The sequence below is a fragment of the Notechis scutatus genome, chromosome 2 (assembly GCF_049901735.1).
Source record: "Notechis scutatus isolate UNSWTSFEM ecotype Mainland chromosome 2, rNotScu1.2, whole genome shotgun sequence".
Classification (NCBI taxonomy): Eukaryota; Metazoa; Chordata; class Lepidosauria; order Squamata; family Elapidae; genus Notechis; species Notechis scutatus.
In genome coordinates, this window is record NC_142010.1 from 87,567,903 (window position 1) to 87,592,063 (window position 24,161).

At 39.6% G+C, this 24,161-nt stretch overlaps 1 protein-coding gene across 1 annotated transcript in view; it reads left to right on the plus strand.

The window, feature by feature from the left end:
- The window catches only part of LOC113423713 (uncharacterized), a 152,861-nt gene that overhangs the window by 62,247 nt on the left and 66,453 nt on the right, over window positions 1–24,161 (plus strand). Inside the window, 6 exon segments of the mRNA XM_087954178.1 lie at window positions 2,213–2,356; window positions 3,420–3,580; window positions 4,881–4,993; window positions 8,092–8,213; window positions 9,383–9,595; window positions 14,643–14,786. Of these exon segments, the coding sequence (XP_087810304.1) occupies window positions 2,213–2,356; window positions 3,420–3,580; window positions 4,881–4,993; window positions 8,092–8,213; window positions 9,383–9,595; window positions 14,643–14,786 (897 nt within the window).

The following is a 24,161-nucleotide window of genomic DNA, read 5'->3' on the forward strand; positions in this document are numbered from 1 at the left end:
CCATTGGACCGGATGGAATATGTGCCTACTTCTTAAGAAAGCTATCCACTGCCATAGCCAAACCTCTAAGCATAATCTTTGAAAAATCTTTCAGGACCAGCTCCTTGCCTAACCTATGGTCACAAGCCACGGTCATCCCCATCTTCAAAAAGGGAGACCCAAGCCTAGTTGAAAATTACAGGCCAATCTCCTTATGCTGCGTCACCTGTAAAGTCATGGAATTTATTAATAACCAATCCATCATCCTCCCCTTAGAGACAAACAACCTACCCTCCAATAAACAATTTGGTTTCAGAAAAAAACTATCCTGTAATCTGCAACTCTTACACTGCAAAAACATATGGACGACACAACTCGACCAGGGCAAAGCAATAGACGCAATCTACATAGACTTCTGTAAAGCCTTTGATTCAGTGGTACACGACAAACTACTCCTAAAAATAAAATCCTATGGTATCTCTGGACAACTGAATAACTGGATAGAAGCATTCCTGTCAAACAGACAACAAATGGTCAAAATCGGAAGCGTCCTATCAAATCCAGTACCTGTCAATAGTGATGTCCCCCAGGGCAGTGTTCTAGGACCAACTCTCTTCATACTCTACATAAACGACCTCTGTGATCATATTAAGAGCAATTGCGTTCTCTTCGCTGATGATGTAAAGCTGTTCAATACCACAGACAATACTGCTACCCTACAAAAAGATCTTGACTATGTATCTGAATGGTCAAACAAATGGCAACTTCAAATCTCAACAAATAAATGCTCTGTCCTACATATTGGCAAAAAAAATCAGAAAATAAAATACAAGCTGAATAGCCAAGATCTTGTTGATGACCCAAGCTCTGTAAAGGACCTTGGAATACTCACCTCTAATGATCTAAGTGCTAGAGCCCACTGCAACTACATAGCCAAAAAGGCATTAAGAGTTGTTAACCTAATCCTACGTAGCTTTTTCTCTGGTAATATCACACTACTAACCAGAGCATACAAAACATTTGCTAGACCAATACTCGAATACAGTTCATCAGTCTGGAACCCTCATTACGTATCTGATATTAACACAATTGAGAAAGTCCAGAAATATTTCACAAGAAGAGTTCTCCACTCTTCTACTCGTTGTAGAATACCTTATGCCACCAGATTTGAAATTCTAGAACTAGAAAACCTTGAATTACGCCATCTTCGGTCTGACTTAAACATGGTATATAAAATCATACATTGCAATGTCCTACCTGTCAATGAATACTTCAGCTTCAACCATAACAACACAAGAGCACACAATAGATACAAACTCAAAGTAAACCGCACCAAACTTGATTGCAGGAAATACGACTTCAGCAATAGAGTGGTCAATGTCTGGAATACTCTACCCGACTCTGTAGTCTCTTCCCCAAACCCCAAAAACTTTAACCTTAGACTGTCTACTATTGACCTCACCCCTTTCCTAAGAGGTCTGTAGGGGGCGTGCATAAGCGCACCAACGTGCCTACCGTCCCTGTCCTATTGTTTCTCTTATTCTTTTATTTTTCTTATATGTACCCATTTCATGTATTCACAACTATGTATACACTTATACTTATTATCTTGTAAACAATTGGCAAATCAAATAAATAAATAAATAAATAAAATAAATAAGTATATATATAGTTAGTTATTCTTTAATAAATAAATGGTAAAAATAAAACACCTATCTGACCATCAACTATTTTTATTGCTATTCCTGACCATGTTTAGATTGTTAATTGAGGTGCACCTGTATGTATTCATGTGGACTAATATATTTTGAGATATTAACATAAAATGGATTAAAATTATGGGTGTGGATGCTTCAAAATGGATTTGAAACAAGCATTTGATCTTGCATTCAGCAGACTTTTCTGCTATTCATTATAGCAGTGTTACTTTAAAGTTTCTGCAAGAGGTTGAAAAAATATTACTGCTTAATACTCAGTTTTGTATACAGTATAACTGAATTATATTAGCGAATGGATTTTTAAAGACCATTCCATGGTTTTGTCAGGCTTATGTGAAAACCTGAAAGAAGTCAAACCATTTCAATGAATAGTTGATGTATGCTGTTGCTCACACTAGTCCAAAGCATTTCTCCAAATCATTTTTATACTATACATACCATCCAAAATTTGTATCATCTATCTAAACATTGAAATGTTGATGCTGAGACCTCATTTTTTATTCTTTCAATTTTAGGTTGCAAAGTAGGACGTTATGGATATGCATGTGAAGAAGAATGTCCAGAATGCAGAAATTCCTCACTTTGTAACATGTTGACTGGCTTTTGTGATGAGAAAACCACCTGCCTGGATCATGATTCTCTAGAGAGTTGTTCTGGGTGTAAGTTTTTTTTAACTCAGTCATTAGGATAATATAAGCTATTAATTAATTTTCTGAGTGAAATGGCTCAAGAATGTTTCTGAGTGCTTCCATGTTTATGGTTCCTTTGTAACAACAGCAGTATTGTTATGATATGCTTTCTGACACACATTTTGTTTTATAGTAGTTTATCCTCTATATATCCACTAAAGTCCATAAAGTAATGCAAGTGGTTCCTAACAACAGCTACTGTTTATGCTTTCTCACACATGTTGTTTATAGTAGTTTATCCTAGACTTATCACTACTTCTTCACACAGGTGCTCTTAGACTTATTTTAGCCCTCACAGTCTAAGCAGTTTACAGAGTTAGCATATTGTCCCAACAATCTGGGTCCTCATTTTACGGAAGGCTGAATCAACCTTGAACTGGTGAGACTCGAACTGCCAAACTGCAGGCAGCCAGTAGTCAGCAGAAGTAGCTTGCAGTACTGCATTCTAACTACTATGCCACCATGGCTCTTGCTTAATGGCTTGAGAACTCACTGGAATGTGATAATGAGAGAAAAGAGGTGGAGTGGGCTGCTGCAACTTTCCTGTGGTTGGTCATACAGGTGGGTAGATTGACAAGTGCCTGAATTTGTTGACTTGACCATGGGGGTGCTGCAGTGACCATAACTTCAGGCAGGGGTCCTAAGTTCTTTTATTCAGCACCATTTGATTAGTTGCTGAAAGAATGGTTATAAGTCGGTTTGTTTGTTTGTATATGTATTGAGCATATAAAATGCTTACATCATTCAAGCAAAAAAGCATTTGATTTTTTAACTGCAATTGTGTTTTTGAACAAAGACAAAAGTACCTGGGTTTGCCTATAAACAAATATTAAATTCTCCTTCATAGTCTGTTTATCTGTTAACTATTGTCTAATAGTATATTGGAGTGGGTGGGTGGGAATGATATGTATAGAGTGAATGGTCTGAAAAGTCAAGCTTTATGATAAAAAAATGAATGCATTACATTAATGATGTAACTAATTGCTCATTTGATATCAGGATAAAATTACCTGTTATGTATTTATTTTTAAAGCCACTGTCAGTGAGAGATGTCCAGATATGACTAAATGGCGCTACTGGCATAGATACTGTTATTATTTTGTAAGTTCTTTTGATACATGGGAAGAGGCAAATTCTTCCTGCAGTCGGTTTAGAGCTGCTGAACTTCTATGGATTGAAGACCAAGATGATTTGGTAGGATTAGTACTAAATATTCTTTCTGATGAATTTTTAAAATTATGTTACTGGTATGTTCCAAATACATAATTATTTTCAGAACAATACCATATTTTTCAGAAACCTTGAAGGATTTGATTCATATTCTACTGAAGTTAAGAACTGTAGCAAGAATTTAAATGAATTAACAGTTTTTAAATACCAGTCATGGGTAGTACTCATGTGGTATATCAGCAAGCACATACTTTCTTCCATATATTTTTTAAAAATGTATTGGGTTTAATCTAGAATTTGAAAGACAAAAAGTAACAAATTAAAATAATTAAAAGGAAATAGACTCCAGTGGAAATTAACCCAAAGCGAAACCAATACAGAAAGGGGGAAAAGAAAGTGCATGTTGAAATAAATATTCATTCAACAAACAAAAATCACACTATAGATATTGATCAGATTCTCTATAACTTTGATAAAAAGCCATATCGTATGTAGAAAATGAACATTTGTTCAATCCAGAACTTTGGATCAAAGGTATACTAATATTTCCATCAGACTAAAGCATAGTTTTATGATGCAGCCTAACTCTAATACATTCAAAGTTATTCTCATTTAATTTATTAATTAATAGTATTAATTATTAATTTTATTTCTCATTTTTATCATTTTCTCTTAGTACTATATTAGCAGCTTTATGAACCATAAACCAAAATAGCACCAGTACAGAACAAGACCAGATTATATAAGTCTGTGTTCTCTTCAAAGTATTACATTTCCAACATACCAAAGTAGAAACTCCACTTTTTCCATATAACTTGGAGACAAGAGGGGAAGCTGACCAATAAACACAAAAATGAAAGATTTGTTGAAGTAATGGCATCTTGAGATGACAGCACATTTATATAGTATTAGCCCATTTGTTTGAGAAAACAATGTTCCAACTTGTTCCATATTGCCTTTAAATTCCCTAAAGCTATCTTATTACAGTTTTTTAGCTATAGATATTAAGTGTAGATTTGGAAACCTCTAAAGCATTTTCTAGTTTAACTGGAAGCCCAGATTGTAAAGTCATAATGTTTTATTAGTTTTAGGCAATCAAATTATTTTTGAAATATTAAAAATGTTAAAAAGTTGATTAATTCCAATTTTTGCCCATAAACCAAAAGAAAAATATAGAAAATGGCTTTTGTATCTTATAAAAACAGAAAGCAGAGAAAAAGAAGCAAAAAATAATCATATTCTCAATAATTGCAAAATATCTGTAAATTTAAATATATTTAAATCTATATCGCTGTTTAATGTTTCATCTTAATTTTAATTGAAGAAATGGTTGAAAATGTTTATCATACAGCCAATATGGGTAGGATTGCAAGAATTAAATCGAGATGGAATCTGGGCTTGGTCTCATGAAGATAGTGCACAACGTTCATTGACATGGTATGTATTATAATATTTTAGTGTTTCTTAGATTATATCCTATATTAGCACTTCAAACACTGTCTTCAGTCTAGCCATGTAAAGTAAAAAGTCAAGTCTGATTCCAAGTTGCTACATGGATACATCCAGACTGTTTTCTTGGCAACCATATGGAAATGATTTGCCATTGATTTATTATAGGATAGATTCCCCCCCATCCTTATAGCACTGAAATTTCCTGATGGTCTCCCATCCAAGTAATAATCAAGTCCTATCCCGCTTAACTTTACAAGATTAGCCAAGGGAATTAGATACTGTTATCAAAAATTGTGGTATAGTTTTATATTAAATGCTTACAAATAGTTAGAAAAAAGCTCAGCATAAAGTACCCAAAAATAAGGTGATGCAGATGTTTAATATGATCTTAGATTTACAAAATATTTGAAGCAAGCTAGCAAAATATTAGGAAAGAGTAGACGTAAATTTTGGGAAATTGCAGATATATTCATATATGGAAAGATTTTTTTTTCCTACAGAGGGTGATGAAGATTAAGATAAAAATCCATTTTCACTTATAGTCGTTGAATCTGCTCTATACATCAAAAACATCTAATAAACCAGCAACAGATGTTACCACCATATGGCATCACTGTAACACACAAACCAACTAAAGCTCTCTAAAACATCAAAAGACCTAGCTATCCCAGAAGAAAAAACAGAAGTCATCTACAATATACAGCGTAAGGAATGTTGGAGAAACAGGCAGAAAACTAGCAGAGCGTATTCCTGAACACCAATTAGCAGTCAGAAGATCTGATGAAAACTCCTTAATTTCACAACACATGAAAGTGTGAGCATCCTAGGCCAAGTCAAAAATGCTAGATAATTCATGGAAGCCTGGCACTCCAACAAATCAGCCATCAACAGGCATATAAAGATAAACAACATCTACATACCATTTAAAAGAGACAATCAAAAAGCCCAAAAGGAAACAGACACCTCATGACCAGCAATCAACATCCAAATGAACAGAGGTTAACAAAATTAGACCAACAATCAAATAAACAGCACCCCAATCAAGGAACTACCAACTCAGACAAATAAGCTTACAGTAAATAACAGCCTATCAAGGAAACACCAACACTGACAGGACAAGATATTAGTACATAAAAAGAGCAAATCCTGTTCCCTTCTAACATTGATAATGTTACCTATTTTGGTTAAGAAATGCTTGCAAGAAAACCACCAAGCTTAGAGATCACCAAGTTGAATCTCTTTTTGCATTTGAATATTGCTTTGGATGATGGCTTAGGCCTAAAAAGAAGTTTACAAGAGCATACTACAGGTGAAACTCAAAAAATTAAAATATCATGCAAAAGTTCATTTATTTCAGTAATGGAACTTAAAAGGTGAACCTAATATATGAGATAGACTCATTACATGCAAAGCAAGATAGTTCAAGCCGTGATGTGTCATAATTGAGATGATTATGGCTTACAGCTTGTGAATACCCCAAATCCACAATCTCATAAAATTAGAATATTGTGAAAAGATTCAATATTCTAGGCTCAAAGTGTCCCACTCTAATCAGCTAATCAGTCTGGTTCAGTAGGAATCACAATCATGGGAAAGACTGCTGACCTGACAGTTGTGCAGAAAACCATCACTGACACCCTCCATAAGGAGGAAAAGCCTCAAAAGGTAATTGCAAAAGAAGTTGGAAAAGTGCTGTATCAAAGCACATTAATAGAAAGTTATGTGGAAGGGAAAAGTGTGGAAGAAAAAGGTACACAAGCAGCAGTGATGACCACAGCCTGGAGAGGATTGTCAGAAAAAGGCCATTCAAAAGTGTTGGGGACTTTCATAAGGAGTGGACTGAGGCTGGTGTCAGTGCATCAAGAGCCACCAACCACAGATGGATCCTGGACATGGGCTTCAAATGTTGTATTCCTCTTGTCAAGCCGCTCCTGAATAACAAACAACGTCAGAAGTGTCTTACCTGGGCGAAAGAAAAACAGAACTGGTCTGTTGCTCAGTGGTCCAAAGTCCTCTTTTCTGATGAGAGCAACTTTTGCATCTCATTTGGAAACCAAGGACCCAAAGTCTGGAGGAAAAATGGAAAGGCACACACTGCAAGATGCTTGAGGTCCAGTGTGAAGTTTCCACAGTCTGTGTTGATTTGGGGAGCCATGTCATCTGCTGGTGTTGGTCCACTGTGCTTCATTAAGTCCAGGGTCAACGCAGCCGTCTACCAGGAGATTTTGGAGCACTTCATGCTTCCTTCCACAGATGAGCTTTATGGGGATGCTAACTTCATTTTCCAGCAGAACTTGGCACCTGCCCACACTGCCAAAAGCACCAAAACCTGGTTCAATGACCGTGGGATTACTGTGCTTGATTGGCCAGCAAACTTGTCTGACCTGAACCCCATAGACAATCTATGGGGCATTGCCAAGAGAAAGTTTAGAGACATGAGACCGAACAACGCAGAAGAGCTGAAGGCCGCTATTGAAGCATTCCTGGTCTTCCATAATACCTCAGCAGTGCCACAGGCTGATAGCTTCCATGCCACGCCGCATTGAGGCAGTAATTGCTGCAAAAGGGGCCCAAAGCAAGTACTGAGTACATATGCATGCTTATACTTTTCAGAGGTCCGATATTGTTCTATGTACAATCCTTGTTTTATTGATTGCATGTAATATTCTAATTTTCTGAGATTGTGGATTGGGGGTTTTCATGAGCTGTAAGCCATAATCATCGCAATTATGACAAATCATGGCTTGAACTATCTTGCTTTGCATGTAATGAGTCTATCTCATATATTAGGTTCACCTTTTAAGTTGCATTACTGAAATAAATGAACTTTTGCACAATATTCTAATTTTTTGAGTTTCACCTGTAAATGTTTTTCCTATGTGTTTTATTTGGATTAGCTGGTTAGTACTAATATTTCCACTGTTCTTGCCAGGTTCCTGTCTTATATATTACATCCTGTTCTGAATTTTCATTAGATTTTGAGTTTGTGATTATGCTTCATTTTTCACTGTGATTTTTATGGCCATGCTTTAAGTATAAATCTGTTCACTTCCTTGATGTAATCTTTTACTATTTCTTGATAGGATGAATCTTCAACTAAGCCTTAGGTGGAAAGGATGTGTAGAACTTTCACATGGAGGTGATTTCAAAGCAGAACACTGTTACGAAAAGAAAAAATCAGCATGCAAAAGACCAGCTGAACGAGGTTTGCAGTTTGTCTTTTTACAGTAGTTTGATGTAGAAAAATACAGATGAACATATATCTATTTTTTATGAAAAAGAAGAAAGAAAGAAAGAAAGAAAGAAAGAAAGAAAGAAAGAAAGAAAGAAAGAAAGAAAGAAAGAAAGAAAGAAAGAAAGAAAGAAAGAAAATGTGTTTTGGAATGTATTTTTTACAGAACACATTTTAACTTATTCATGCTTCATGTCATCTGGGTATTTTATGGTGGGATGAAATCAAGCATGGACAAGTTAAAACAATCAGTAAAGAATGCATTCAAAAAGTGAGAAGATTGTTAAAGACAAAATTGAATGGTGGAAACACCATCAAAGTCATCAATACCTCGGCCATACCTGTAATATGGTACATTGCTGGAATTATTAACTAAACTGAATTGTTTGGACTGAAAAACAAGAAAACTCATGACTATTCACTATGCATTATATCATCATAGTGATATTGATAGATTATACCTGTCCAGCAGAAATGGAGGCAGATGTTTACTTCAAGTCGAACGAACTGTCATAGAAGAAAAATATGCATTGGTTGACTAATGTCAGTGAAGGCAGTGAAGAACAAGCACTGATGCAATTTAAAAATGGGAACTTAATGAACATACAGGACACAAAACATGAACTTTAAATAAAAACACAAACAGAATGCTGGCAAGTAAAACCATTGCATAGTCAATTTTTACAAAAGAATGAGGTGAAAGGCATAAAGATAAACCTGGCAATGATTTATAACTGGAGCATTGAAAAAAAGAAACTGAAGGTTTAATTTTGATTTTTCAAGGGTAATGGATTTGTATGAATGCAATAAGGACACAATTGAAAAATTGTCAAATGAAGTTCAGATTGTGCAAAGAGGTAGAAGAAACAGTAGCTCATTTACCTGGTTCATGCTAGAAGTTTGCACAAACTGTCTATAAAAAGCAACATTTGTCTGTTCACTAACCATGAGAAGTGACTTTATTGGCTTAAATATGTGGTCATTATAAATTGATGTGATAAATTAAATTCCAGATTTGGTCCAATTTTGCATTATGCTCTATCAACTAGTCCTTCTCCCTTAAGGGTCTGGTTGTATTATATATTTTTATATAATGATAGATTTGACAAATAGACTTATGGCATTTGTTTCTTTCCAAGCAGACCTTGATGTATTTTCTGGCTTTTGGGATTCCGTGGTAATCTCAACAACATTAAGTTTATCAGCCAATTCTTCTTACAATGATTCGAAGGATGAATGTATTAAACACACTGATTGTCTCGGCTTTGGTTTATGGAAAAACGGATATTTCCTATTAAATGGCTATACCTTGGTTAGTGGAGGGTTTGGACCAAGTGTACTGTTTTTAAAATCAGGTAACTATTTTAAATATGTTCCTTCAAATATTCAAAATTATTGAATGAATATTAAAATTCATCAAAGTTCATCACTATTAAATTGCAAGTCATTAGGGTATTTAAAAAAATAGTATTTCAAATGAGCTCTGCATTCTTAGTTTTATGTCTATAAGGATTTTAAACTGTAAAGGTGTTTTAAATGATACGTGTTCTTCATATATACTGTTTCTTTGCAATCCCACTTTCTAATGAATTGTTCTTAAAAAACTTAATTTTTATTAAATTAAATATGGGAAGCTGTATTATTGTGTATAATGAAAATGTTTCCATTAGCTAAAGCTATAAAAAGATTGGGGCTTTTGAGAAAATTAAACAAAAATATTTTCTTGTCGGGAACTTAACACTTTTAATTATGTTGTGTTTTACTGTTGTGGTTAGCCGGCAGCAGGTGCAGACGGTGGAGGAGAGTGAGGACTCAGATGAGGGGACAGGACCATTAGGGAGTGGACTGCTGCCTTCAGAGATTGTGGGGGCTGGCAGCAGTGATGAGGAGGTTCCTAAGGAGCCTGTGCCAAGTGCATGTGCATGCAGGATTGCTCATAGGAAAGAACAGTTACAGCAGCACAGGCGACTCGGGAGTAAGGCTACAAGGTAATGGCCCCTCCCTCAAGAGGATAAAAGCCAGGTTTGAAGAAGCGTTCTTTGCAGAAGGCAAAGATGCTCTGAAACTCAGCCTCATGGACATTATAGTTAGTATTTGAAAACTCTTGTAAACTATTTCTTATCTGTGGGTTTTTGGCAGCCTTGAAGAACAACTTGGCAAGGGTCTTTCTTGTCGGAGCTAATTAGTTGGAAACAGACTTTTATCTGGCAAGAAACAGAATTAGTGAATGAAACCTTAAAAGGTGGGGGCTGCTGTCTTTGTCTTATGCTTCCTCTCTTGGAACCAGGTTGGGTCAGAACAGTTTGCCTTCTGCCACAAATGAAACCTATTTTTTTTAATGCGAGATGGATCAGCTTCGAGCAGAGAATGCTCTGTTGCAACAACAGCTGGTCTTGTTAGCTAATCAGGTAGGTCAGCTCCAAGCTCTTGCTGCTCCACCTCCTCCTCCTCCTCGAAGAAGATGCCCGGTTGCTTTGCTGGATAAGTTCGACGGCAACCAGGCTATGTTTCCAGCATTTTTGGGACAGTGCCAGCTCTTCATTAGCTTGAAAGCAGAGGACTTCCCCACTGACCAGGATAAGGTGGGTTTTGTAATTAGCCTGCTTTTTGGTTCTGCAGCACGCTGGGCCATACCCTTGTTGGTGCAGGATAGTGCTCTGCTGAATGACTTCTGGGGGTTTTGTGACCATCTGCGGTTGATGTATGAAGACCCCATTAAGACCCAGACTGCTGCTCGTCATTTTAAAGACTTGCAGCAGGGACAGCAATCCTTGCAGGAGTACGTCAGCGAGTTCTGTCTGCTTAGCCAGGATTCGGCCTGTAATGAGGCAACACTTATGGACACGTTCCAAGATGGGCTAGAGGAAGAGTTGCAGGATGAGCTGGTGAGGGTGGATTGTCCTGTGACTCCCAACACATTGATTCACCTGTGCCTGAGGATTGACGCCCGCCTGCAGAGGCAGAACCCTTGCTGTGCTTCCCGAGAGCCTCCTGTGGCCCCTATTGTGCCTGAGACCCTGTTCCCATGGGAGGAACCCATGGGCCAAGGCGCCGCCAGACCCCACTTGTTTGTGATGGAGCGGCTCCGGAAGGCTACTGTATTTACGAAGTTGGACCTGCGCGGGTCGTACAATTTGGTGCGGATTTGACCTGGAGATGAGTGGAAAATGGTGTTTGGGACCAGATACGGGCATTTTGAATATACGGTCATGCCATTTGGATTGACCAATGCTCCCGCCGTCTTCCAGCATTTTATGAATGACATCTTCCGGGACCTCCTTGATCAGTTTGTGGTGGTTTACATTGATGACATTTTGATTTATTCTAAATCGAGGGATAGCCTCCTGCACCACTTGTGTCTGGTTCTACAACGGCTCCGGGAGAACTGCTTGTACACCAAGTTGGAGAAGTGCCAGTTCTTCCAGTCCACCATCAAGTTCCTGGGACACTGCATCTCTCTGGAAGGCATGTCCATGGAGCCGAGTAAGGTCGAGCCATTGCTTAGTTGGCAACCTCCCTGGCAAGTAAAGGATGTCCAGAGACTCCTCGGGTTTGCCAACTATTATCAGACCTTCATCCCTGGCTTTGTTTCCCTGACTGCGCCTCTCACTCGGATCCTCCAGAAGAAGGTTCTGTTCTGGTAGGATGTTCCTGAGCAGCAGATGTCCCAGGCTTTGAAGCAGGCCTTCAAGAACTGATCTTGAAGCACGCCGATCCGCACCGTTTGTAGTGGAAGCGGATGCATCGAATGTGGCGTTTGGTGCGAGGCTCCTCCAGGCTCATGCCTCTGGTGGTACCCTTTTCCCTTGTGCTTATTTTTCCAGGAATCTCAATCCTGCTGAGCGTAACTATATCATCTGGAAGAAGGAGTTATTGGCCATAAAGACGGCGTTTGAGGTCTGGAGGCACCATTTGGAGGGGGTGCGCCATCAAGTAGTAGTCTGGACAGACCATAAGAATTGGGAGCATTTAAAGACTGCCCAGAAATTAAATCAGTGCCAGATCCAGTGGTCTCTTTTTTTTGCCCGTTTTAACTTTTATGTTACCTATGTTCCAAGTGGTCGTAACCAATGGGTGGCCGCACTCTCCAGGAAGCCCGAATACCTGCATCCAGAGGATCAACTCCCACTCTGGATGGTGCTGCCTGTAGAATCGTTCTCCACTGTACAGGAGCTAATGGATTTACAGGTGCAGATTTGGGAGGCGCAGCAGCACGATGCTTGGGCAGATCAGCGGAGGCAAGAAGTGGGACCCAACTCACCATGGTCGTTCGAGGAGGAACTCTTGTGCTACCATGACAAACTCTATGTCTTGGCAGGGCCGCTCTGGGGATCTATCTTGTCGCAGTGCCACGACAACACTGTGGCAGGGCATGTTGGCCTGTTCAAGATGTTGCACCTTGTGTCTTGGATTTTCTGGTGGCCCTGACTACGACACGACATGCAGTCCTATGTGATGTTTTGCGTGTGATGCCAGCAGGATAAGTCAGCAACAGGGGCTTCCCGGGACTGCTCCAGCCTTTGCCCACACCGGAGAAACCTTGGGGTGTCCTGTCGATTGATTTCTTGACAGATCTGCCCCCCTCATCGGGATTCATCACGTAGTTTGTGGTGATTGACATGCTGACCAAAATGGCACACTTTGTTCCGTGTCGGGGCTTACCCCACGGCTCACGCCATGGCCCGCATGTTTATCCAGCACATCTTCCGGCTACATGGATTCCCAGATTGGGTGGTGTAGGACCGAAGGACACAATTTACCACCCAATTCTGGAAAGGGCTGATGATGGCTTTGATGTTAAAATCTGTTTGTTGTTTTCTCACCATCCGGAAACTGACGGTGGATGGAGAAAGTGCTCAGAATCCTGGAGCAGTACCTGCGTTGCTTTGTCAATCAGCAACAGGATAATTGGGCGGACTACTTAGTGGTCACAGAGTTTGCGTTCAATAACTCTCAGCATACCTCCACACAAACCATCCCGTTCCTCACCAATGTGGATTACCACCCTCGGTTCTTCCCCTTGACGCCACTCGACTTGCCGGTTCCGGAGGCGAAAGATTTCTTGTCGGAGTTACAGACCGTTCACCAATTGGTGTGACAGTATTTGGAGAAGGCTAAGCAAGCGTATAAGCAAGTCATGGACCGCTGTCGGAGAGCAACGCCGCCATTGGCTCTGGGGGATTGGGTGTGGTTGTCTATCGGCATCTTCTGTTAGACTGGCCAATGAGGATGCTTGACCATTGGTACCTTAGCCTGTTCCCTGTAGAGGCCGTGATCAACCCAATCACCTATCATATGAAGTTGCCTTGCTCGCTACGGGTCTGTCCGGTTTTCCATCACTCCCTTCTGGTTCCGAACGGCCGGCCTGTCCACTCCACCAACCTAACCCTTCCCCACCAGCACCACATGATGGAGACAGTTTGTTAGAGTATGAGGTCACCAGTATTCGAGACTCTCAGTGGTTGAAAGGGCGATTTCAGTACCTGATAGAATGGAAGGGGTACAGACTGGAGGCATTTACTTGGGAGGATGCGATTTCTGTCCATGTTCCAGATTTGGTGGATGCATTTCACACACAATTCCTGTCTTGGCCGCATCTGGACCATCAGACCCAGAGGAAGGGCCCTGCAGTGAGGGATAGTATTGTGGTTAGCCAGCAGCAGGAAGACTCAGATGAGGGGCCAGGACCATTAGGTAGTGGACTGCTGCCTTCAGAGATTGTGGGGGCTGGCAGCAGTGATGAGGAGGTTCCCGAGGAGCCTGTGCCAAGTGCACGTGCACGCAGGATTGCTCATAGGAGAGAACAATTACAGCAGCATGGGCAACTCAGGAGTAAGGCTACAAGGTAATGGCCCCTTCCTCAAGAGGATAAAAGCCAGGTTTGAAGAAGTGTTCTTTGCAGAAGGCAAAGACTCTCTGAAACTCAGCCTCATGGACATTATAGTTAGTATTTGAAAACTCTTGTAAACTATTTCTTATCTGTGGGTTTTTGGCAGCCTTGAAGAACAGCTTGGCAAGGGTCTTTCTTGTCGGAGCTAATTAGTTGGAAACAGCCTTTTATCTGGCAAGAAACAGAATTAGTGAATGAAACCTTAAAAGGTGGGGGCTGCTGTCTTTGTCTTATGTTTGCTCTCTTGGAACCAGGTTGGGTCAGAACATTTACATAACTAAAAAAAAAACAACACAATTATATTGCACTTTACATTGAGAATTGCCATTTCTCTTCTGCAAACTCAATAACTGGATTTAGGCAAGTTCCCCCAGCCTACAAAAACACATTCATATGTACATACATAATCATGATCATCATTTGTATACAATTGTTATAAGATTTAAAATAATATATGTAAGGTATTCTAAGGTACTATATAATCATTTATTATTATTGTTATTTTTTTGAAGTATGTGATCATGGATATTACGGAGAAGATTGTGATTTTAATTGCCCACGTTGCCATTGGGAGAAGTTTTGCCACCCTTTAAGTGGAACATGTGAGAAACCCATTATCTGTGCTGCACCAGAAAGTATAGGCACATGTTCTTTGGGTGAGTGGAATGATTTTAATAAAAACCTACTTCCTTTCTAATTTTAATTGCAACATCTAATTACTCAATGTAAGCTGTCATTCAATGTATGTTTGAAGTTAGAGAAGCATTGAACAAAAGAACTTATGGCTGATCCTCAAAATTATGGCTGTTGCAGTAACCCAGCAATCATGTGATTGAAATTCTGCCCACCTGCACTTACAAGAACAGAGACACCTCAACTTCCCCCACTGCTATCTCTCCCGTTTTGACCCTTGCACTCCACTGACCCTGCCATCCTAGCTGACCTTCTTGCTTCTCCTGCTGACCAAGCATGCCTGAGCTAACCATTTGTGAGACAGCTACTGGACATGCAAGGCTTTCTTTCCCGGGTTGTGCATTACAGTTTCCTCATAAGACCTGTAGAAGATGGCTCCATGTGGCCAGCAGGTGCTACGGCAGGCATCAGTGGTGGTATTCAGCTGGTTCGCACCTGTTTGGGCAAACCTGTAGCAACAATTTGGCATGGGTCGCTGAACTGGTAGTGACTTCTGGTTGACCACGCCCCCAACTCAGTCAGCACGCCGCTAACCGAGTCCCTTAAAAGCCTGTTGCCTATCACACTCTTGGTCAAAGCATGTGAGCCATTTCCTCCTTTCAGTGGTCCATGAAAGTACTTCTATAGTATGTAGATAATAAAGTAAAAAAAGGTGAACAACATTTTTACAGAACTATAGATAAGCTGAGGCTGGGTGTGACAAGGAATGGCTGGGAGGAGAGGGGCCAGGCAAGGCACCCCTTGACGTGAGTGACATTGAGTTGGCCATGCCCACCCAGTCATATGACCACCAAGCACACCCACCCAGTCACATGACCACCAAGCCACGCCCACCAAGCAAGCCACGCCCACAGAACCAGTAGTAAAAAAAATTGAATCCCACCACTGGCAGGCATGCCTTGTCAACAAGTGACAAGGGAGGTGTGGCAAGGCTTGGCAGGGCTTGCATGAATAGTGGAGAAAGCAGAGAGGCTTAGGGACAGTGTACAGGGATATGCAATGGGGGGGCCACATTGAGACTTGGGGTGAACAAGATCACAAGGGAAGCATGGTGAGGCTCAGAATGGGTCACGAATGGCAGGAGAGGTGACAAAGCTCAGGGAGGATGGGATGGAATGTGCAGGAGTGCAAAAGAGGTGCAGCAAAGCTCGGGGGAATGATATCATCGCATGAGAATACATGGTGAGATGCAGGGAGGATGCCCGTGGGTGCACAGGTGGCAGGCAATGTTTGTATTCAAATGTAAAAACCTGGAACTATACTGCTCACCAAAAGAGACCTGTTTTAAATATAAATAAAAACAAAAGAAGAATTTGAATAATGACATTATTATGTATGTTTAAACAATATGGTGATTGGCAGAATGCTAAATAAATAAACAACGAAGGATCGTAAACTATTATAAATATGTGTATCAATATTAGAATTATATATACAAATGTGATGAATGTAAGGGATGTGATTAATGTGGTTATTTCTGTTTGCAACAAAATTTATTTATTTATTTATTTATTTATTTGATTTGCCAATTGTTTACAAGATAATAAGTATAAATGTATACATAGTTGTGAATACATGAAATGGGTACATATAAGAAAAATAAAAGAATAAGAGAAACAATAGGACAGGGACGGTAGGCACGTTGGTGCGCTTATGCACGCCCCCTACAGGCCTCTTAGGAAAGGGGTGAGGTCAATAGTAGACAGTCTAAGGTTAAAGTTTTTGGGGTTTGGGGAAGAAACTACAGAGTCGGGTAGAGTATTCCAGACATTGACCACTCTATTGCTGAAGTCGTATTTCCTGCAATCAAGTTTGGTGCGGTTTACTTTGAGTTTGTATCTATTGTGTGCTCTTGTGTTGTTATGGTTGAAGCTGAAGTATTCATTGACAGGTAGGACATTGCAATGTATGATTTTATATACCATGCTTAAATCAGACCGAAGACGGCGTAATTCAAGGTTTTCTAGTTCTAGAATTTCAAGTCTGGTGGCATAAGGTATTCTACAACGAGTAGAGGAGTGGAGAACTCTTCTTGTGAAATATTTCTGGACTTTCTCAATTGTGCTAATATCAGATACGTAATGTGGGTTCCAGACTGATGAACTGTATTCGAGTATTGGTCTAGCAAATGTTTTGTATGCTCTGGTTAGTAGTGTGATATTACCAGAGAAAAAGCTACGTAGGATTAGGTTAACAACTCTTAATGCCTTTTTGGCTATGTAGTTGCAGTGGGCTCTAGCACTTAGATCATTAGAGGTGAGTATTCCAAGGTCCTTTACAGAGCTTGGGTCATCAACAAGATCTTGACTATTCAGCTTGTATTTTATTTTCTGATTTTTTTTGCCAATATGTAAGACAGAGCATTTATTTGTTGAGATTTGAAGTTGCCATTTGTTTGACCATTCTGATACATAGTCAAGATTTTTTTGTAGGGTAGCAGTATTGTCTGTGGTATTGAACAGCTTTACATCATCAGCGAAGAGAACGCAATTGCTCTTAATATGATCACAGAGGTCGTTTATGTAGAGTATGAAGAGAGTTGGTCCTAGAACACTGCCTTGGGGAACACCACTATTGACAGGTACTGGATTTGATAGGACGCTCCCGATTTTGACCATTTGTTGTCTGTTTGACAGGAATGCTTCTATCCAGTTATTCAGTTGTCCAGAGATACCATAGGATTTTATTTTTAGGAGTAGTTTGTCGTGTACCACTGAATCAAAGGCTTTACAGAAGTCTATGTAGATTGCGTCTATTGCTTTGCCCTGGTCGAGTTGTGTCGTCCATATGTTTTTGCAGTGTAAGAGTTGCAGATTACAGGATAGTTTTTTTCTGAAACCAAATTGTTTATTGGAGAGTAGGTTATTTGTCTCTAAGTGGAGGATGATGGATTGGTTAATAATTGATTCCATGACTTTACAGGTGACGCAGCATAAGGAGATTGGCCTGTAATTTTCAACTAGGCTTGGGTCTCCCTTTTTGAAGATGGGGATGACTGTGGCTTGTGACCATAGGTTAGGCAAGGAGCTGGTCCTGAAAGATTTTTCAAAGATTATGCTTAGAGGTTTGGCTATGGCAGTGGATAGCTTTCTTAAGAAGTAGGCACATATTCCATCCGGTCCAATGGATAGAGATGGTTTTAGATTGCGTAGTGCTTTTTCAACATTGTCTTCTGTGAAATCGATATGTATTAGATCATTGTTGTTGTTATCTGTGGTACGGCTAGGAAATACTGGGCATGATCCATTGCTGTTTACAAATACTGAGCCGAAGAATGTGTTAAAGATGTTGGCTTTAATGGTGTCATCGTTGCAGTCTTTACCATCAGGTCCTATCAAGGGAGGGATGGACCTTGAGTCTTTTAGTTTGTTGTTTACAAAATTGTAAAAAGCACGGGTGGAATTGGTGCTTAGAAGGTTTTCCTCTTGTTTAATGTGATAATTGGTGCATTCGGTCTTTATCTGGTGGCATAAATTTTTGTATCGGTTTTTGAAATTGGCAACGTGACCAGATTTGGTTTTCCGCCAGAGTGATCTCTTTTTGGATTGAAGTTTCCTTATTGATATGGGTAATCTGCTTTTTTGTTTTGTTTTGGGAGTTGTATGATGATTAGGTGCTGTTAGGAATGATAATCACCTAACAGTTGGGTTGGCAATATATAAACCAGGATAGTCATTTAATACTGTTGTATCTTTAAGAGAATGCTGTAATTGTGATTGGCTGAGGTTCCTCCAACGGCTATAAGATGGAGCCAGAAACCTGGTTTGTTCTCTTCTTGCATTTCCTTGTTGCCTTTTGCCTGAATATTGTTCTGTTTGGATTGCTGTGAGTCTTGCAAAGTGTGAGCAAACTCAGTTTACTGAACTTTGTTTATGATACTGAACTTCGTTTTTGGATTATCCCTGAACTTATTGTTTTGAATACTACCTGTTTTAACCGTGTATGATTTGGACTGTTTGTTGGAGTTTGTTTACCCGTTTACTGGAAGTAAAACCTATATTTTACTATTCAGTGTATCTGTATGCTGGTTGTGTGTTATTCAACACCACTCTCACTACGTTTCCCTGAGTGCACTCATTCTCTTAACAGGGAATACCTCAACACTGGTTATGAGCCCAGACCATACCAGGCTCAGATAACTGAGAGTTAGTGTGAATACACAGTACCGTATACAGACAGCTGTTTACTGTTTAATTGTGGGTTACTGTCCTGGTAAAGATGGCACAAGACCTGTCAACAAGTCTATCAATGATAACCCGGTTGGATAGAACTATGTTTCCTGGTCTATGAAGTGCAGTCTACTTCTGCTTAGGGAAGGGTTATGGGCTGCAGTTCAGAATCCACTGGATGTAAATGCTTGGGATCCAAATAATGAGGACGGTGCCAAAAAGTTAGCTGACTTTAAACGGAACAATGAACGAGCTCTTTGTATAATTGGACTAACACTGAATGACCAGCAGCTAGTCCATATTCATGGAGAAGAATCTGCTGCTAGGTGTTGGGAGAATTTGAAGAGGATTTATGTTCATGACAGTGTAGGTGCACACATACATCTTACACGTAAACTGTTTAGAGCACATCTTCTGAAAGGTGGAGATATGTTAGCTCATTTGAACTTTATGAAAAGAACTTTTCAAGAGCTACATGAAAAGGAACTAATTTTTTCAGAGCTGCATCAGGTTTACATCATTCTTTCCTCATTGGATGAAAGTTATGATGATTACATATCTTCACTGGAAGTCCTGACCAGAAATGAACTGACATTAACTGAAATAACCAGACAATTATTAGAAGAGGCAAGAAGAAGGCTGGATAGAGACCAACTGAGAGAGTAACAACCACAAGAAGAGGATTTGTTTTCAACTGCCTATACTGTTAGGAAATGTTTTTCTTGTGGAGCTAGGGGACATATAGCTAGATTCTGTAAGAAGGGAGAACGACAGAATACTGGTAATCACCAGAAAACTAAGAAGAATGCTAATTTAGCTATGTCTAGCAATTCAACTGTAAACCATAATTTGTGGGTAGTTGATAGTGGAGCATCGCAGTGCATTACTAGAAATAGAGAGAGGTTTGTAAAGATGTCTACAAGTAAGCAACATGTATCATTGGCAAATGGATGGAAGATGAAAGCATCTGGTGAAGGTACTGCATATTGTTCATGTGTAAATGAGCATTTATCTATGTTATATGTACCTGAACTGAAATTTAATTTGTTATCAGTAAGGGCTTTAGTTAATATTGGTTATATAGTAACCTTTAGGGGAGATAACTGTATAATAGAGAAAGAGGGTAAAAATGTTACTGCTACTTTAGAGAATGATTTATATGTGATACATGATGACCAGTTGCAGATGGCTAACTCGGTTTATAACAATGTTAAGCCACATGATGAATGTATACATTTACTGCATAGACATCTGGGGCACATTAATTTCAAGATGCTGAAACAAACTGTTGAATTGTCAGAGGGAGTAAAATTGAAACCCTGTAGCAAGTACTTAAACTGTAATGCCTGTAATCAGGAGAAAAGCAAGGTTACTCCATCAAACAGACTGAATGGGTTTAAGACTGAAGAACCTTTAGAGGTTGTTTTTGCTGACATAATTGGTCCTAAGAAACCCAGTTTGGGAGGTACCTGCTATGTTTTGAGTATAATAGATCATTACTCATGGTACGGTTTCTGCTATCTAATGAAAAACAAAACAGAAACATTCCAACATTTCTTTAATTGGCTAAGATTTGCTGAGAGAAAAATGACACATAAGGTAATTACATTAGTAACTGATAATGGGACTGAGTTTATTAACAATAGATTCCAAACGATGTTAAAATTGGCTGGTATCGAACATAAGTGTTCTGCACCTCCAGGCCACAACATAATTCGTTTATAGAACGAAGAGGGCAAACATTACAAGCCATGGCTCACACTATGTTATCTGATTCAGATTTGCCTGAAACACTGTGGGGTGAAGCCATAATGTGTAGCAACCATGTGTTAAACAATGTGGTGAATACAACAACTGGTGAATTGCCATTCACTTGTTGGTATGGCAGAAAACCAGATTTAAGTTATCTACACACATTTGGAGCTCCAGCATGGGTGCATACTCCCACACAAGTAAGACTTAGAGGGCAACATAGAGCTAGGAAATTATTTTTCGTAGGTTATGAGGCCAACCATAGATCGTTTAGATTTTGGGATCCAGGCACAGCTAATATTTACTGTAGCGCTAGTGCTAAATTTCTTCAGCATGTTGGGTGGCATAAACTAGAACAGGAATCCAACAATGATGTAGTTATTGACACCCAAGTAGTCCCTAATGATGAGATAGTTAAACCATCAATAGCCATTAGAGAGGAAGAACAGGGACAGGAGGAGGTAGAAGAACAGGAGGAGGTGAAACAGGAGAGTCCACCAGAAAGCCATGAGTTACCTTGATGTTCAACCCGTGTAACACGACCACCAGATAGATATCAGGCTAGTATAGTATGTCAAGTAAATATAGTTTTTACTAATTATAATGAGCTGAAACTGTATCCTGCTAAGCATTAGGCTGCTTGGCAGGAAGCAATGGATAAGGAACTGAAATCCTTACAAAGGTTGGAGGTATATGAAAATGTCAGGTTACCACCAGGTAAGCATGCCATAGGATGTAAGTAGATTTATAAAATTAAGACAGGTGTGGATGGGACTGTTACCCATAAAGCCAGGTTAGTAGCACAAGGGTTTGATCAGTCAGCCAATGACTACGATGAGGTGTTTGCACCTAGTCTGAAGGCTACCACCGCTAAGAACAAATACATAATAAACCATTTAGATGTGGAGATGGTATATCTTCATGCACCGTTGCAACATACTGTATATTTAAGGAAGCCTTTGGGAATAAAAACTGATAACAAAACTGATTGCTGGAGATTAAAAAAGAGTCTTTATGGCTTGAAGCAATCAGGCTATGAATGGAACCAGTGCATAGTGAAGAAATTAACAAAGATAGGTTTTGTAGCTGGCATGGCTGATCCATGTTTATTCAAAATGGAAAGTGATGGTGTAATTTCATTGTTGCTATTGTTCACTGATGACATAGCATTAATCACTAAGGCTGATCAAGAAGCTACTGGGATTATTTCACTGTTAGAGAAGAAATTTAAAATCAAACATTTAGGTGAGATTAAACAGTATCTTGGTTTGAAAATAGATAAAACTAAGGGAGGCTACAAAATCTCACAGGCAGATAAAATTAACCAGTTACTGAAGAACTTTAAAATGGAACTTTGTAAACCGGCTAAAACACCAGTGAGTCAGGAGTTTAGCCACAGTGATGTACAAAGTCCTGTTTTTGATAAAGTCATTTATCAATCATTGATTGGTAGCTTATCCTATCTTAGTAATTGGTCTAGGCCAGACATAGCATATAGTATCAACCAATTAGCCAGGTTTAATGCTGAGCCTACTGAAAGGCACTGGCAAGCTGCAAAGCATGTGTTGAGATATCTTAAACAAACGATGCATTATGCATTATATTTGGAGCCTAAGTGAACTAAGTTTAACTGCATATGCCGATGCAAGTTTTGCTACAGACATACCTACATGTAAATCAACATCAGGTACTGTAGTATTATTAGGAAAGGTATTAATTGGATGGTGATCTATTTGACAAAAATATCTAAGCTTATCAACAATGGAGGCTGAATTCTCATGTTTGTCTCTATTATGTAAGGACTTAGTATGTTATAAACAACTATTGATAGATATGGGAATTAATGTAAAGGAACCTATTGTTGTATATGAAGACAACCAATCAGCAATTCAGATGGCTTCCAATCTCTCTGTACAGACAAGATCAAAACACACCGATCTACGATATCTGAATGTGAGACAATGTGTTCAAAGTAAAATGATTACCCTGGAGTACTGCATGTCAGATAGTAACATTGCACATCATTTTATGAAAGCCCAAGGCACTGTAAAACATAAGACTTGCTGTGAGAAATATGGACTTAAACTGTAAGTTTTTATATATTGTCCTACCCAAAGGGGAGAATGTTAGGAATGATAATCACCTAACAGTTGGGTTAGCAATATATAAACCAGGATAGTCATTTAATACTGTTGTATCTTTAAGAGAATGCTGTAATTGTGATTGGCTGAGGTTCCTCCAACGGCTATAAGATGGAGCCAGAAACCTGGTTTGTTCTCTTCTTGCATTTCCTTGTTGCCTTTTGCCTGAATATCGTTCTGCTTGAATTGCTGTGTGCAGTAATAAATTAGTTTCTATAGTTTCGGTACATACCAGGCCTCAAGGCCTCTAGGCCTCACGTAGGCTGAAAGCGTACCAGGAACAGAGATCACCAATCAACAAACACGTCATCATGGGGGGATAACTGTAATGCAGGCGCTGATTTGTTACCTTGCACCTTTCACACTACCATGCACTGTAATTGGATGTTACTATGTGTGCACTAATATTCCTTCTCATGTAACCTAATGATTGGATAGAATTCACTGCTTGTGACGTATCACTGTGTGTTTTTTAATAAAAGAGCTTCCCGAACTTGTGATCGGGGCAGCTCATCCAAGATAGAACCTGCGTTGGTGTCTTTCTTGATGCATTCGACCACCCAGTGGGCAGCCTTCCAAATGCGGAGCAAAGCCGCATCTGGTGACCCCGACGTGATCCATTAAAAGAAATGGGTGCGTTTATTTTCGACTGCTTATCTCACCCGGCCGGACGAGCCAGTTGCAACTCAGGGATGCCGTCTCGTGTCACGGATCCCTCCCCAGGAATCTTCCTTAAAGAAGACATCCTCCCTTCAGGTGAGTATGGGCGGAAAGTTCTCCAAAAAGCGGATAGCACATTTGCAGGAATTAGGAGAACTAACGAAGAGCTCAATTCGTATTCTTAGGAATCAGGGCAAAAAGCTCCCGGTTCCAACTAAAAAGGACCTTATCACCCTTTTGACTTACATTTATACACAATATCCGGCTTATCCGGAGAAAGGGTCCTTGAAAGTCTCCACATGGCAACGTTTGGGTGATTATTTTCATGATAACCCCAGGGCTCTGCTAAAGATTCTGACCACATGGAGAATAGTCCTGGAATGTTTAAAAATCCATGGTTTAGCACTGACCAAAGCCCCCCCGAGTCCTCCTCCCTATACAGCTGAAACCAAAACAAAGGATGCTCTCCTGTTAAAAGCTTCCTCCCCCACAGCTCCTAAACCCATAAATCCTCCTAATTCAAATTCAGCGGAGGATCAAACACCCATGGGAGCGATCGCGCAAGCAGGGAGGGCTCTCTTACTCTGGAGGAGCTCTCTCTCTCTGTCCTGTTGAA